Below are 16,285 nucleotides of genomic sequence, written 5' to 3'. Positions count from 1 at the left end.
TGCTGTGGGTGGCAGAGCTGGAGGGGCAGTGCTACCCAGGGCTGTGGATCCTAGGTGGTGAAATCACGGGTTCCAGATGCCGGGCATGGAGCTGCAGGGTTTGGTGTTTGCCTTGCTGGGTTTTAATCTTGCTGTAGCCTCATCTTTTCTTAGCATGCCCACATTCCTCCCTTTTGGAGTGGGAATGTTTGTGTCATATACTGGAAGCATATAACTTAAAAAAATTAAATTTATTGTTTATTTGCAATGATTGAAGGCGGGGGAGGGAGAGAAATGGTTGCATCATGTCTTTCTATCACTGCGACTGAACTCCAGACGCACGTGCCACTTTGCACCTCTGGCTTTACATGGACCCTGGGGAACCAAGCCCAGGCAGTCAAGTCTTACAAGCAAGGCCTCAGCTGTGGAGACATCTCTCCAGCCCAGAAGTACATAATTTGTTGCGTTTTATAGTTCACAGTTACGAGATTGACTTGAGTCTCAAAGAGACTTTGGAATTCAGATTTGTGAGCAGTGTCAGAAGTTGAAGACTTTGGGGACTTTAGAGATGTTCTGTATGCAGCATGAGATTAAAATTAAGACTTCAGGGGCTGGAGAGATGGCTTAGCAGTTATGTGCTTGCCTGTGAAGCCTAAGGACCCCAGTTTGAGGCTCGATTCTCCAGGACCCACGTTAGCCAGATGCACAAGGGGGCTCAAGCATCTGGAGTTCGTTCGCAGTGACTGGAGGCCCAGGCACGTCCATTCTCTCTCTCTTCTCTCTCTCTCTCTCTTTTTCTCTCTGTCACTCTCAAATAAAGAAATAAAAATAACCAAACAAAAAATAAATAAATAAAAATAGGACTTCAGCATCCATAAATGGAACTTTTAAATTTTAAAGTGGTATATTTAGGTGTTAAGTTAACAAGAGGCGGAGTTGTGATAGTTAATTTTTGTTACCAGTTTGTTTGGATTAGGATGAACTAGGGGAAATGTGTCTGTGGGTGGGGGGAGGGGTGTATGTGTGCATTTATAGAGAGATTTAGCTGAAGAGAAAATATGCACCATGAAATTGGGTAGTATCACACCATGGGCTGTGGTGCTGGACTAAACAAAAAGAAAACAGATAGGGGCTAGAGAGATGGCCTAGTGGTTAAGGCATTTGCCTGAGAAGCCTAAGGATACCCCAGGAACCACGTAAGCTAGATACACATGGTGGTGCATGCGTCTGGAGTTCATTTGCAGTGGCTAGAGATCCTAGAGCACCCACTCTCTCTCTCTCTTTTTCTATCATAAACAAGTAAATAATAAAATATCTTTTAAAAAATGGGGCTGGAAAAACACCCAATATTTACCTTAGGGATACATACATACTTGGAAAACTCTAAAGAAAAGCATAATAAAAAAACAATTAAATACCAAAAAAAATGGGGCTGGTGAGAGAGCTCAGTCAGTCAAGTGCTTGCTTTGCAAACATGAGGACCCAGTTTTGGATCTCTGCAACGCCTACGAACGCTAAGAATCGTGGTATGCGCTTATTATGCCAGTGCCGAGGAGGCAGAGACAGACGGATCTCCGGAGTAAAATCTGGGTTCCGTGAGAGACCCTGTCTCACCAAAGAAGGAGGTGGAAAGTGATAGTGTGACTTCTGACTTCCACATGCATGCACCCACATACATGTGCACTCACATACATATGAAATGTGTTTGTACACCTCCTCACATATGTATACGTGCAAAAAAAAAGAAGAAAAAAAAGAGAACGTGAGGGCTGGAGAGATGGCTTAGTGGTTAAGCGCTTGCCTGTGAAGCCTAAGGACCCCGGTTCGAGGCTCGATTCCCCAGGACCCACGTTAGCCAGATGCACAAGGGGGCGCACACGTCCGGAGTTCGTTTGCAGTGGCTGGAGGCCCTGGTGTGCCCATTCTCTCTGTTTCTCTGCTTCTTTCTCTCTCTGTAGCTCTCAAATAAATAAATAAAAATAAAAAAATATTTTAAAAAAAAGGAGAATGTGAAGTGAGCTCCAGCATTTATCTCTGCCTGCGTCCTGACTACAGACACAAGGTCACCTACACTGTGGCCACCATTCCTTCGGTGCCATGGTGGACGGCACCCTCAGACTTATTTACCCAGGCGACTCAGCCCTTCCTCATACAGTAACCGCTCTGACCAGTGTGAGCTCGCCTCTACTGCTTCCTCCCCCACAATTCTCAGTTTCTTCCCGCCTTCAGCTGCCCTTGGCAGGTAGTTTATCACATAAGGAGAAAGGGAACTAGTCTACATATATTATACAACTCAAAGAAAGTACCAGGGCTGAAGAGATGGCTTAGCAGTTACGGTGCTTGCCTGTGAAACCTAAGGACCCGGGTTTGCTTCCCCAGGACCCACGTAAGCCAGATGCACAAGGTGTTGTATGCATTAGGAAACCCTGGCACACCCATTCTCTCTCACACACTTTCTCTCTGCCTCTTTCCTTCTTCCTTCCTTCCTTCTTTGTTTGTTTCTTTCTTCTTTCTCCTTCTTCATTCCTTCCTTCCTCTCTCTCTCTCTCTCTCAAATAAATTAAAGAAAAAAAAAGTAATCATTGCCACCAAACTGAAGTATAAGTCTTTACCTTGCCTCTCATCTATAAATTCATCACTGACAGTCTTTGCTGAGGAACAAGAGTTAAGGGCCTATTCTGAAAATTCTACTTGGAACTCGAAGCTCACAGTAGGTTTTCTTCCATCCCCTAGAATTAATTCCTCACTTTCAAACTCTCACAGAACAGAGACAGGAAGAAAAGACTGTGCTGGACGCCAGCTGTTGCAGATACCTTCTCAGCTTATGGGAGAAGAGGGTCTATTTTGGCTTACGGGGCTGAGGGCTGCTTGCTCATGGTGATGCAAGCGTGGCAGAGGGCATCACATCGTCACTTCAGCTTGGAGGAAGCAGCGAGACTGAGCTAACTCTGAACATTCAATTGAGCTGGCCTAGTAAACCTCAAGACTAGCCCCCGTGACCCACCTCCTCCAGCAAGGCTCCACCTCCTAAAGGCTGCAGAACCTTTCTAGATTGCCACCGGCAGGGGTCCAAGTATTCTAAACATGTGATCCTATGGGAGGGAACACTTTACACTCAAACTACCATGCCAGCTCATGACAATAGGTTTGGACCTTTATCCTAACTATCCCGAGATCTTCACATCCATTCCCGTCCACACTAATCTTACTTTTTAAAGTTATTTAAAGTATTTTTACTGTTGGGGCTGGAGAGGTGGATTAGAGGTTAAGGTGCTTGCTTGCAAAGCCTAAGGACCAAGGTTCGAATCTCCTGTACCCATGTAAGCCAGATGCATAAGGTGGCACATGCATCTGGAGCTTGTTTTCAGTGGCTGGAGGCCCTGGCACACCCATTCTCTCTCTCTCAAATAAATAAGTGAATAAAATATTTAAAAATATTTTCACTGTTTACTATGCACCACGCTAGAAACTAGCCAGTTACTTGTGTGACTTTTTTTTTTTTCTCTTTTAAGGAATGTTCTGTGACTACCACTGCTTGAAGCATCAAAGGATGGACTCTTTTTTCTTTCTTTGTTTTTTCTTCCTTTCTTTTTGAAAAGCTCATAAGGTCATTCACAGTCTGACTCCTGTCTTGCCTCTTGCCTCAACTCCACTTTCCTGGCCCAACCCCAGGAAGCTATGCTCTGGCCACAGGTCCCAGTCTGGTTCCCAATGCCTCAACGGAGCTGACTAAACGCCCCCCAACCCCCCAGCTTTGGAGGACGCAACAGTGAAAGACTCCAGTCGTCCTTGGGTCCTGCCAACAGATCCTAACACCAGCATAAGGTCAACAGCTCTTGTCATCGCAGAGATCTGGGGGAAGAGATACCATTTGAAAGAGAAAGGTGGGAGTGGGGAAGTACTCTGAAGGCACAGCAGACAGGTCATGTGGAATGTCTGGGGAGATAAATTAAAGATGACTCTTTTTTTAATTAATTATTTATTTATTTGAGAGCGACAGACACAGAGAGAAAGACAGATAGAGGGAAAGAGAGAGAATGGGTGTGCCAGGGCTTCCAGCCTCTGCAAACGAACTCCAGACGCATGCGCCCCCTTGTGCGTCTGGCTAACGTGGGACCTGGGGAACCGAGTCTCGAACCGGGGTCCTTAGGCTTCACAGGCAAGCGCTTAACCGCTAAGCCATCTCTCCAGCCCAAAGATGACTCTTAACTTGGAGTTGTCTTGAGCACCTGGATGGATAGTAATATGCAAGGAGCTGGAAACTCCTGGAGGAGGAGAGGCATGCGGGCAGATAAGCTCTCTCCAGAAGCAGCTCATGTGTTAGGAAAGGCTTGAGTCAGCTTGGTAAGTAGCAGTCTTGTCAGACGTGCTGTGTGCGTGGATGTGGTGTGGCCAAAGACAGTCAGTAAGATTTAGGAGAGCCGGGCGTGGTGGCGCATGTCTTTAATCCCAGCACTCCGGAGGCAGAGGTAGGAGGATCGCTGTGAGTTTGAGGCCGCCCTGAGACTACTTAGTGAGTTCCAGGGCAGCCTGGGCTAAAACGAGACCGTACCTTGAAAAACCAAAAAGAAAAAAGAGAAGTAGCCGGGCGTGGTGGCGCACGCCTTTAATCCCAGCACTCGGGAGGCAGAGGTAGGAGGATCGCCGTGAGATCGAGGCCACCCTGAGATTACATAGTGAATTCCAGGTCAGCCTGGGCTAGAGTAAGACTCTACCTCGAAAAACCAAAAAAAAAAGAGAGAAGTAATATTTAGGATAATGATGCTCCAAGAAGACTAGGGATAGAAGTCAGTGTCAGAGTGCTTTCCAAACTTACACAGGGCGTCCCATTCAATCCCCAGAAATGAGGTTAAAAAAGAAAGAAAGAAAGTAAAGATGTTGCAAGAAGTAAAGCCACTTTGAGAGGAATGGCATGAAGGACACTGATAAAGTGACGTCCCTCCAGGTTATCCAACTTGTCAGACCATTGAAGAGAGCCACAAAAGGTTTCATAATACAGACACAGCACATGAGATAAGAATCATGTCTTCACACCGGCAACTGTCATCTCTCTGAAGAGGGAAAAGCTGAGATCAACTGGTTCTTCTGGGACTTCAGAGCACATGCCACGCAGTACAGCCACTCTGCTCTCTCCTTTTTCTAAAAATCTTATTTATTTATTTACGAGAGAGAGAGAGAGGCAGAGAGAGAATGGGCACGCCAGGGCCTCCAGCCCCTGCAAATGAACTCCAGACACATGCGCCCCCTTGTGCATCTGGCTAATGTGGTCCTGGGGGAATTGAACCAGGGTCCTTTGCCTTTTGAGGCAGACAGCTCAGACTGACCTGGAATTCACTGTGTAGTCTCAGGGTGGCCTTGAACTCATGGCGATCCTCCTACCTCTGCCTCCCTAGTGCTGGGATTAAAGGCATGCACCACCACGCCCAGCTAAATAAAATATTTTTAAATATATTATCATTCTAATTTGACAAAAATATGTATAATAGAGACAGATGTTACATGTTTTTGTACAGTGGGAGTGAAAATTCAAATTATAATGTAAGCTCACTAATGATATTTCTCATCCTGGTGATGGTGGGATGATCGTATGTTGTGGTTACCTTTTCATTCCTGGGACCAAACAATTGACCAGGGCTCGAGAGATGGCTTAGCTGTTAAGGGGCTTGCCTACGAAGCCTACGGACCTGGGTTTGGTTTCCCAGAACCCACGTAAGTCAGACACACATGGTCAGACACACAGGTGCATGCATCTGGAATTCATTTGCAGTGGCCAGAGGCCCTGGCATGCCCATTCTCTCTCTCTCTTTTCTCTTTCTCTTTCTTGTTATTTTGTTGTTGTTGTTGTTTGTTTGAGGTAGGGTCTCACTCTAGCTCAGGCTCCCCTGGAATTTACTATGTAGTCTCAGGATGTCCTCGAACTCATGGTGATCCTTCTACCTCTGCCTCCTGAGTGCTGGGATTAAAGGCGTGTGCCACCACGCCCAGCTTCTCTCTTTCTCTTTTAAATAAATAAATACGTAAATAAATACAAACTGACCCAAAGCAGCCGATGGGAGCAATTGCTTTATTTTGATTTGCAGTCTTGAGGGAAAACTTCATCATGGCCGGAGAAGGATGGTGGAGCGGAGGCTGGGCGTCCTACGTGGCAGCTGTCAGGAAGCAGCCAAGGAGGGAGCTGGGCAGAACTGCTGCTGCTGGCAAGAGGAACTGGGCTGCGATGCCCCCACCAGTTCTGCCCCCAGCAGCACACCTCCTCCGGCAAAGTCCAGCCTCCTAAATTTCCACCAACAGGGGGCCAAGTCTTTAAAACACATGAGGCTATGGGGCGCCATCTCATTTAAGTCACCACCCCCTATTGGAGTAGGGGTGAGTGAGGAATTTTGCCGGAAATATTCTTTGATATTTATTTTTGGGAAAAGGTTACTTTCAATTTAAGTATCTGTTGACATATGAAGTTAGAGACAAGGTGGCATTCTGCACTCAAGCTGACTTGGAGTTCACTATCCAGCCAGAGGTAAATCCTCTTGCCTCACACACCTGAGTGCCATGACTATAGGCATGGGCCACCAAACCTGGCTTCACCTTTTGATTTTTTCTGTAATACAGCATAAATGGAAAACATACATGGACAAATTCTATAAAATTCAAAAGATACATCATTATCTTGAGAACTAGGATAAACTGAATACTATTAACTGTATCACCTTCCTTTTTTCTTTTTTCCTTCCTGAGGTAATGTCTTGCTCTAGCCCAAGCTGACCTGGAATTTACTATGTAGTCTCAGGCTGGCCTTGAACTCACAGTGATCCTCCTACCTCTGCCTCCCAAGTGCTGGGATTAATGGCATGCATCATTATGCCCCACCCTTTTCTTTCTTTTAATGATGAAAGGCAGAGAAAAGAGAGTGAATCAATGTGGCCCCATTGGGAAGTACAGATGTAAGAGTTCAGTGTCCCCCCAACTCCATCTTTGGGGTACTGACATGAAGAAGAAATAGGTCATGAAGCAAAAGGTGTTCATAATTAAACAATATTCATCCAATGTGGTCTGGTTGATCAGGATCTTGGTTCTAGTTTTTTTTTGCTCCGTGGTTCAAAGAAGTTTTTATTGCTTGAGAGACACAATGCTGCCTCATCTTGTATGAATGGAATACCTCACAGAAGCCCCTACACCTTCACCCATCATTCTCTGTCCTTATTGCCATGTTTGGCTTTTGCTAAATGTTTGGGCACTATAGATTTTATTTGAAACTTGGAACTGTCTGATGTTCTAGTTAGTTCCAGGTTCTTTGTGGATCTTAAGTTCCACCTTGGAATTCTTAAACAAGCATTATTGTGATGCAGTTTCTGGCTGGGTTAGGCCAAGGTCTTGGCATATGTGGGTAGGTTTTTTGTGAGCCACATTACCCATCCGTTTTTGGCATCCTGGTTCTATTATAACTGTGTGTGTGTGTGTGTGTGTGCGTGTGTGCGTGTTTCAAGGCAGAGTCTCACTGTAGCTCCAGGCTAGCCTTGAACAATTCAAATTATACTGAATTTAAAATTGCTAGTGTGAATTTCTGCTGCCTAGTTTCGTATATAATCTGAAATTAATTTTTAAAAAGAATTTAACAAATATTCTTTTCTTAAAACTTTCTTAGGTAACTTTTCACTATGAACTGAAGTGGTATGTTGCAATGACACATTCTAATGAGAAATGATGGGAATTTTAAAAGAATAGAATATGTAAATGTCACAGCTGTCAGGCCTCTAACTCTCCTGAGTTCGGTTTTTCCTTTGCCTTTGTCAGACAAAAGAACATTTTCCATCTTTGTCAATTTATTTATTTGCTAGCAAAGTGGGACAGATAAGAGAGGGGGGGGGAGGGCACACCAGGGCCTCCAGCCAAGTGAACTCCAGGTGTTTGTACATCTGGCTTTACATGAGTACTGGGGAATTGAACCTGGGTCATTAGACTCTGCAGGCAAGCTCCTTAACCACTTAGCCATCTCCCCAGCCAATTCCCATTTCCCTTTTTATATTGTGGTTAAATGATAAAATTAGTTTTTTAGTGTTTTTCATTCCTTTTGCGCCCATGTGAATCTTCCATCACCTCACCTTTTCCCCACATGATCCCGTAACTGGCCATACCAGGTCACCATTGGTTCAGATTCCATTCTGGGTCATACTTTAGGAGAAATCGGACACAGGGATAAAGAGATTAGATTAGAAAGTTAGGAAGCTTGACGCCGTGTGATATAGGGAGAGGGACTGAAACCTGTGGGCTTCCAAGAGGTTGTCAGAAGAGCTTCGTGGTCCTGGTGAAGAGCTGTCAGGTGTGAGAGTGATGATGGCCCAGGCTCCAGGGGGACCACTGGAGGTCCAGGTTGCTGTTGGTAGTTGTAGAGTTAAATGCTGTTCTCTCCAACTCGGTGCTTATCTGCTAAATCCACTTCCTTTTCTCCAGTTAGGGGACATTCTTAGATCTCTTACGATGGAAAGTTCCTGACATTTGTATGAAGTGGGTGGTTGGGAAGAATTTTCTTCCATTATCTTCCTCCATGAACTGTAAAAACAAGCCTTTATTGTGAAACTACAACCAGGGAGAACTTTGACCTCCTGAGAACTGAGAGAATAATGTGTTTTATGATCTCACTAGAACTCTGGTGTGCATGTGTGCCATGCACACACTATCTGGTTCACTTTTTTTTTTTTCTGGTGGCATTTTTCATACCATGAGTCAGAGAGAACCTATCACAGGGACATTTGTTTTCCTTTAAAACTATATTATTTATAGCATAGTGTTGCTTTTAAAGATATTATCATTATATGCATATATATATATCACGCTAAGGAAAAGCAACCTTTACATTTTTAATTATTTTGTTTTAAGACAGGGTCTTAGCTCACACTGTAGCCCAGGCTACCCTTCAGTTCACACAAATCCCCCCTGTTTTAACATCCCAAATACTGGGGGTTATAGGAATGAGCCACAAACCCTGACTGGGACATTTTCTCTTCTGTTGAGGACTTCTGTAAAGTCACATGTCATTTCTCATGACAGAGGTACAGGGGGAAAAAGATGCTTTATAAATTCATTTAAAAAAATAACAAGAGGATATTTAATTAAATCTGGCCTCTCTAAAAGTGATGTAGGGGCCTGGGGAGCTGGCTCAGTGGTTAAAGATGCTTGCCTGCAAGCCTGGTGGCCCTGATTCAATTCTCCAGCCACTCGACATAAGGCCAGAACGCTGGAATTCATCTGCAGTGGCAAGAGACCCTGATGTACACACATTACACACACGTGCGCGTACATACACACACACACACATAAATAGAAAAGTGATTTGGATTTTTCATAAGCCATTTATGAAATTTAAAAATGAGACCTTTTATGACATTAAAATTCTTGCCTGTAATTCTAGCACTTGAAGGATGGAGGCAGAAGAATCAGGAATAGAAGGTCATCTTCACAGTGAGTTCAAGTCGAGCCTGGGCTCTATGAGACATGTCTCAAGAAACAAAGACACCCCAACCAAAGCGGGGCGTGGTGGCGCACGCCTTTAATCCCAGCTCTTTGGAGGCAGAGGTAGGAGGATTGCCATGAGATCAAGGCCAGCTCGAGACTACATAGTGAATTCCAAATCAGCCTAAGCTAGAGTGAGAGCCTGCCTTGAAAAAGAAACAAACATACAAAGAAGCCCAAGAAACCAGCCAAACAAAAAAATATGCAGCACGGAATCATTAAATGAGAATTTTTCCTTTGCTTTTATTTATTTATTCACTTTTTACGTGGGTACTGGGGAATCAAACCTGGGTCCTTAGGCAAGTGCTTTAACTGCTAAGCCCTCTCTCCAGCCCTTATCCTTCTTTCTTTCCAGTTTTTCTTTTTCTTTTGGTTTTTCAAGGTGGGGTTTCACTCTAGCCCAGGCTGACCTGGAATTCACTATGGAGTCTCAGGGTGGCCTCGAATTCACAGTGATCCTCCTACCTCTGCCTCCCGAGGGCTGGGATTAAAGGCGTGCGCCACCACCTCTGGCTCTTTCTTTCTTTCTTTCTTTCTTTCTTTCTTTTGTTTAAAAACAGAATTATACTTGTAGCTGGCCTGGAACTAGCCTAGGCTATTCATGAATTCATGGTGATCATCCTGTCTCAGCCTTCCAAATGCTGTAATTGAAGGCACAAGCCACTGCAAGTGCCTCTGATTTCATTTATTTGTCTGTTTATGTAGGGCAGGGTCTCACTGCAGCCCAGGCTGACCTGGAACTGACAACTATCCCCTTACCTCAGCTTCTCAAGTGCTCAGATTAAAGGGGTGAGCCACTATATCTAGTTATTTCATTTCTATCTTTTTTTTTTTTTTTTTTTTTTTCGTTTTTCAAGATAGGGTCTCACTCTAGCCCAAGCTGACCTGGAACTCACTATTTAGTCTCATGGTGGCCTTAAACTCACAGTGATCCTCCCACCTCTGCCTCCCAAGTGCTGGGGTTAAAGGCATGCGCCACCATGCCTGGCTGATTTCTATTTTTAATGCACTTCTTTGTAATATAATAATAATGTACTATAATAATCAGATGAGACCTTTTTAGAGAATTTAAGTAAATTTCAATTATACAGGAATTTTAAGTAAACAACTTTATTTTTAAAATTAATAATTTGTACCTGTGTGTGTGTAGGTATCTCTTGCCACTGCAAACCAGTGCTAGCTAAATGTTCCACTTTTTGCGTCTGGATTTACATGGGTGCCTGGGTAATCAAACCCGAGTGGACAGGCTTTGCAAGCAAGTGACTCTAACTACTGAGCCATCTCCCCATCTCCTTAAGGCAGCAAATTTAGAAACAGATGACCCTTATTGGGTTTGCTTGGCTTTTCAGACAAAAACATTAAATATATTGAGCATCCTATACTTTGTTTTTCCATATTTTTCCATTTCATTTACAATTGACTTTTGTTTTGAGGCAGGGTCTCACTGTGACCTGAAACTCACTCTGTAGCCCGTGTTGGCCTCAAACTCACCACAATCCTCTTAGCTTAGCCTCCCAAGTGCTGGGATTAAAGGCATGCACCACCACGCCTGATTGAATCCATCTATTTATCTACCCTGTAAATTTTTTAGAAACAGGGCTTTCATAAGGTCAATGTGATTAAGTTCAAATTTATTTATTCATTAAAATTTTTTATCTAAATCTCATTTTTTCAATAAAATAATTTGAATCGGCCAACACGATTGTTTAAAGTAAGATTTTGGCTAAGGAATATACTTCAACAGGGTTTTACCCTCATTATAACTCTTTTCAGGCCTTTTATAATTTAGAAAACATTTTTGAGGTTTTTTTTTTCCCCATCGAACCTTAGGAAGAGCGCCTCGTATCTCTAAAAGTTATTTGTGAGAGGGAGAAAGATAAGAGAGAAAGGGAGAAAGAGAATGTACCTTTTTTTTTTTTTAAAGTCGGTCTGGGTCTTTAATTATCTTACCAGAACAAGTTTGGTTAGAACCACCGAGACGCGGTGGATCCTTTTTCTATCAAAGTTGTAATATTCCCAGCACCCGGGAGGGCAGAGGTAGGAGGATCGCAGAGAGTTCGAGGCCACCCTGAGACTACATAAGTGAATTCCAGGAGATCCTGAGCTACAGTGAAACCCTACCTCGAACCTCCCCCCCCAAAAAAAAAAATTAAAAAAAAGTAATAGTATTCGTTTAGAGTTTTTTTTTTTTTTTTCCCTCGGTGCGTGCGTTGTAGTTTCGTGCCTCCCCGACTCCGGGAAGCACCAGCGGGCGATCGTCCCTCGAGCGCCCCCCTCTGTGCCTGCCCCGGCCCTTCGGCGCATGCTCCCGTGACCGCGGGGCTGTGGCGCCATTTTCATATGGCCGGGACCGCCCGGCTCCTTAGGTGCGTCCCCGGGGACGCCGGGGCATTCACGATGGCCGCAGGCACCAGTGCAGGCCCCCGTGCAGCGAGGCCCCCCCCCCATGCTCCCCTCCCTGCACCGCTTCCGCTGGGACGACGCGTGGAAACTTTCGCGTCCCTCCCCCCCCCCCCCCGGGGGCACCAGTGGGCTCCCTTCGCCCGCGCCTGGCGCCCAGCCCTGCGTCCCCACGCGCGCCGCTGCAGCCTCCGCGCCGCCCGCGACCCTCCCCGGGGCCCGGGCAGTGGGATTAGGTGTTTGTGATGATGATGATGATGATGATGTTTATTTTTTATTTATTTTTAGCATTTTTCTTTTCTTTTCTTTTTTCTTGTTCTTGAGCTCCGCGGAGGAGCTGACGGCCGCGTTTGTCCCCCGGAGAAAGAACAAAGCTCAGGGCGACCTCAGAACGCCCGCCCCGCGTCAGTGCCCGCGCTCGGGGGTGGGGGGGGGCGGCACCCCGGCTTCTCGGGGTGCTGGTGTGTGTGTGTGTGGGGGGGGTGGGTGCCGAGGGTAGCTCGAGGCCAGAGGGTCCCAGGGTCCGCTATTCACTCATCTGTCTATATATGTGCTTTTCGGTCTCCGTGTGAGTTTCCAGCGAGGGTGAATGTGGGGGGGCCGGGAGGGGGAGTTCTTCTTTTTCTTTTCAAAAAGCACGAGAGACAGAGTAGAACATTCTGCGTTCATTCACTATGATTTATTTTCGTTTATTTATTATTTTCCAGTCTCTGTGTAGAGTTTCGAACGGGGGTGAGCGGGGTCAGGGAGAATTTTTTTTTTTTTTTTTTTTTTTAAGAAAAAGCAGGAGAGACAAGAGTAGAACCTTCTGGGGCTAGAGGAAGACTTAATGGATGCGGAGCGGGACCGTCAGGGGAGGGCGCATCGTTGCATCCGCTCCCTAATCCATCTCGGGTTCATTCATAAGTTTCTGGTCTCAGAGGAGGTTCCCACCCCCCCACCCCCACTTTCCCCATCCCTGCCCTGCCCATCCCTGCCCTCCCCTGGCCGGGCTCCGCTTCCCGGACGGCAATTGGTGAACGGTAACAAAGCCCTAGCAACCGGCTCCTAGTGACCCGCGGGGCGCCGGGTCGCTGCCCTCCTCTGCCTCCCTCCCCAGGCTGGCTGGCGCGGAGAAAGGAGCGGGCTGTCCCTTTAAGGGATGGCCTCGGAGCCGTGAGCGTGGAGGGGGGCCGAGGGGAGGCGGGGAGGCAGATCTGGGGGCGGACCTAAGGGGAAGAGGAGGAGGAAGAGGAGGAGGAGGAGGAGGAGGAGGAAGAAGAGTCTCGGCTGAAAGGAGGTGTCGGAGGAGGAGGAGCCCGGGGGAAGCAGCTAGTGCCACCCAGCCCCGCGGGCACCCGGAGTCCTGCCCCGCTGCGCCCCACACGAGTGGTCAGGGGCGCGCTCCGGGCCAGACGCGTCCTTTCCTCCATGATCACTTTGGGAGCCCGGGGAAGACTTTGCCGGGTCCGGAGAGCTGGTGCGCGTCCCTCAGGCTCGGTGGCAGCGGTGCGGAGACCCGGGAGGCGACCGCAGAGTCCCCAACGCCGCGGCCACAGCAGCCCCGGGCGTGCGCGCCCTGGCGCCCGGCGGGCTCGGCTTCCCCGCGGAATGTCCCCGGGGCGTGCGGCGAGCTGAGCCTGCTTTGCCCATCACCTCCGGCTTGTCTCAGGTGGGCTCGGGGGGGTTCGACATCCCGAACTTCCCGGCTCCTGGGCAAGTGGAGAAGCACATCATCATCATCATCATCATCCCCCACCCCCCCCTCCCGCCCCGACCCCACCACCACCACCACCACCACCACTCCTGGGGGCGGGTGACCACAGCTAGCCGCGACCCAGCAGCCCTCCTCTCCCGTGCGGATCTCCGTTAAGATGGCAGCGGAATCAGGGGAACTAATCGGGGCTTGTGAGTTCATCAAAGGTGAGGAGCGGCCACCCGGCATCCTTCAAGCCCTTCCACGCCCACTCCCCCACCCCCCCCCGCCCCAACTCTTTGCACTTTTCGTCCCCTTTTGTCCCCAGCTCCTGTCCACACCGCGCGCCCAGTGTCCCGCAGCCCTTGCGCGCGCGCTCCGGGTCCCTCTCGCCACTCTGGGCTCCCCGAGGACCCCCTGCTTCCGGCTTCTTTCTCGAGTCCCTCGTTCCCTCTGCAGCTTCCTGGTGCTGGGAAAAGTCCCTGGGCTCCTTCACCCAGCCGTTCTTGGGTCCCTAGGTCTGATCTGGGATTTCTGGGTTCACCCCCCCAACCACACCCCCTTTTTGCTTCCTTCCTCCCTTCCTCTTCTTGAAGTCTGCGGGGCGCGCCTCTCTTCCCGAACTTCCGCAGCCGGCTGATGCGGTCTGGGCGATTTCAGAACCAAACTTCTTGTGTCTCCGGTTTTGCGGGGACCCCCTCAGCCCCCTGCCTGTATCCCACTGGCCAGAAAACTAGGGTGTGTGTGTGGGGGGGGGGGGAAGCGCAGACACTGCTCCGTTCAGAGTCCTCAGCCAGGTCCTCTTCTCACCTCTGAGCTGTTGTGCCCTTGGGACGGACTCTGGCTTTTGGGGGAGAGATTGTGTTTCTGCAAGAATCCCACGAGGCTCTTTTTATTTTATTTTATTTTTTTTTTGATTTTTCAAGGTAGGGTCTCACTCTCTCTAGCCCAGGCTGACGTGGAACTCTCTTCCCTAGTCCCTGGCTGGCCTCGAACTCACGGCGATCCCCCTACCTCTCTGCCTCCCAAGTGCTGGGATGAAAGGTGTACGCCACCACGCCGCCGGGGCTTTTAAAGGCTCTTTAAATTATTCGTAGCAGTTGTAATGATGGATCCTTCGTGTGTGTCACCCTTTTCACTTCCCTTCTTCTCATACGTTTTCTTCTGTCTTTTAAATTTGTCTTTCAGATCGATTATATTTTGCTACTTTAAGGACTAGACCAAAAAGCACAGTAAATACACACTATTTCTCCATCGATGAGGAGCTGGTCTATGAAAAGTAAGTTTTCCTACCCACCACCTCTTCCCCCTGCCTTAGTGTGCTCGTTGGTTTTGTGGTAAAGCGAACACCATGCATTTTTATGTTTTTATGAGCGTTTCATTCTCCCATCCCATTGGTTTTCTAAAACTCAAGTTGCTTGGTGAGAAGTGCACGGATAAGCGAACACAGCTCGAACCTGTCAGCACCTAGATCTTTTTGGAACTCGGGATTTTTAGTTCTCCATCACTGCACAAGCATCTTGGATTCCTAACGCTGCCCCGAGTGAGAGCAGGCAGTCCCCACAGTGTCCTTGCCAGCCTGTGTAATTGGCCCTTGAATCAGTCACCAGGTATTTATGGAGCGCCCACGGGGCACAGGGCAGTGCGCATATTACAGGTGCTCAAGCTGTCGCCTCACAAGGCTGCCCTTGTATCTCAGGATGTTTTTGTTTGTGCGGCTGGTTTTCAGAAAGTGGGACACATGGGCCGCTTGGGAACTGTATCCAAGGCGGATCTGGGAGATCTTGACCGCACGATTGACTTATTTTATGTAGGTGCCCCACACTTCTTGGCCTTGTTATTATTATTTTTTTCTCTGCATTTGCCTAAGCAGTGCCTTACTGCCGTTTACATTGCGTGGCTCCCGTGCCCCTGTGGGATTAGGATTTCAGAGCGCAGCATAAGAGCAGAGAGCTGCTTCTCGGGAAAGACTGTGGCTCTGTCGGAAAGGGATGTTTGAATACTTTCAGTACAGTAAAAACTTAACTGGAGAACTAAATCACCAGTCAATGAAAGACTGACTTAGTTATACTCTTTTGCTTAAAAGGCTTGGTGATTTCCTAGGAGGCTCGAATTCCCCACATGTGCAGCTAAGAGGGACATAGTTAAATGACTGTAGTAAGTTTCCTGGGGCTGGTCCTGTGGGGATGTTGGCAGTTGTATCTAGAGGTCTGTGGATATCATAAGGTCTTGGAAGAGGGAGCATTCTGGACCCTCAAAAAAAATTTTTTTTAAAAGATTTATTTGCAAGGAGAGAGAGATTGAAATTGAGATTGTATGGGTGCACCAGGGCCTTTTGCCACTGCAAAGGAATTCTAGATGCTTGTGCCACTTTATACATCTGGCTTTACATGGGTCCTGGGGAATTGAACTCAGGCTGGCAGACTTCGCAAGCAAGGACCTTTAACTGCTGAGCCATCTCCTCAGCTCTAAGAAGCTATCATTTCTCTCAGAGAAAACAACCGCTCATTGTCACTCCTTGTAGGGGTTCCTGAAACTGATGTCTTAGAACCCTTCCTTGAGTGGCGTGGGCTGAAGTGAGTGAGAAATAGAAAGAGGCCTTTGCTGCTCCTCTGGACTGCCCTGAGCTGCTGAGGCAAATCTGTCTGCACTCCTAGTGTCGGGTTACAGCTGTGCTCCTAGACAGAATAGACTTATGGGCAGCCCTCCCTGACCCTGTGTACCTGG

General features: G+C 47.6%; 1 protein-coding gene across 2 annotated transcripts in view; it reads left to right on the top strand.

Annotated features, from left to right (window-relative positions):
• The first annotated feature begins 13,638 nt into the window (after window positions 1–13,638).
• Cdc14a (cell division cycle 14A) overlaps window positions 13,639–16,285 on the top strand; it is a 190,666-nt gene continuing 188,019 nt past the window's right edge. For both annotated transcript variants that reach the window (XM_045138596.1, XM_045138595.1), the window contains exons 1-2: window positions 13,639–13,785; window positions 14,747–14,837. In XM_045138596.1, coding sequence (XP_044994531.1) covers window positions 13,737–13,785; window positions 14,747–14,837 — 140 coding nt within the window. In that variant the 5' untranslated portion in view covers window positions 13,639–13,736. The remainder of the gene's footprint in view (window positions 13,786–14,746; window positions 14,838–16,285) is intronic.

This window comes from Jaculus jaculus, chromosome 19 (genome assembly GCF_020740685.1).
Source record: "Jaculus jaculus isolate mJacJac1 chromosome 19, mJacJac1.mat.Y.cur, whole genome shotgun sequence".
NCBI lineage: Eukaryota > Metazoa > Chordata > Mammalia > Rodentia > Dipodidae > Jaculus > Jaculus jaculus.
The sequence above is the reverse complement of the archived record's forward strand: the minus strand, read 5'-3'. Positions and strand labels throughout refer to the sequence as shown.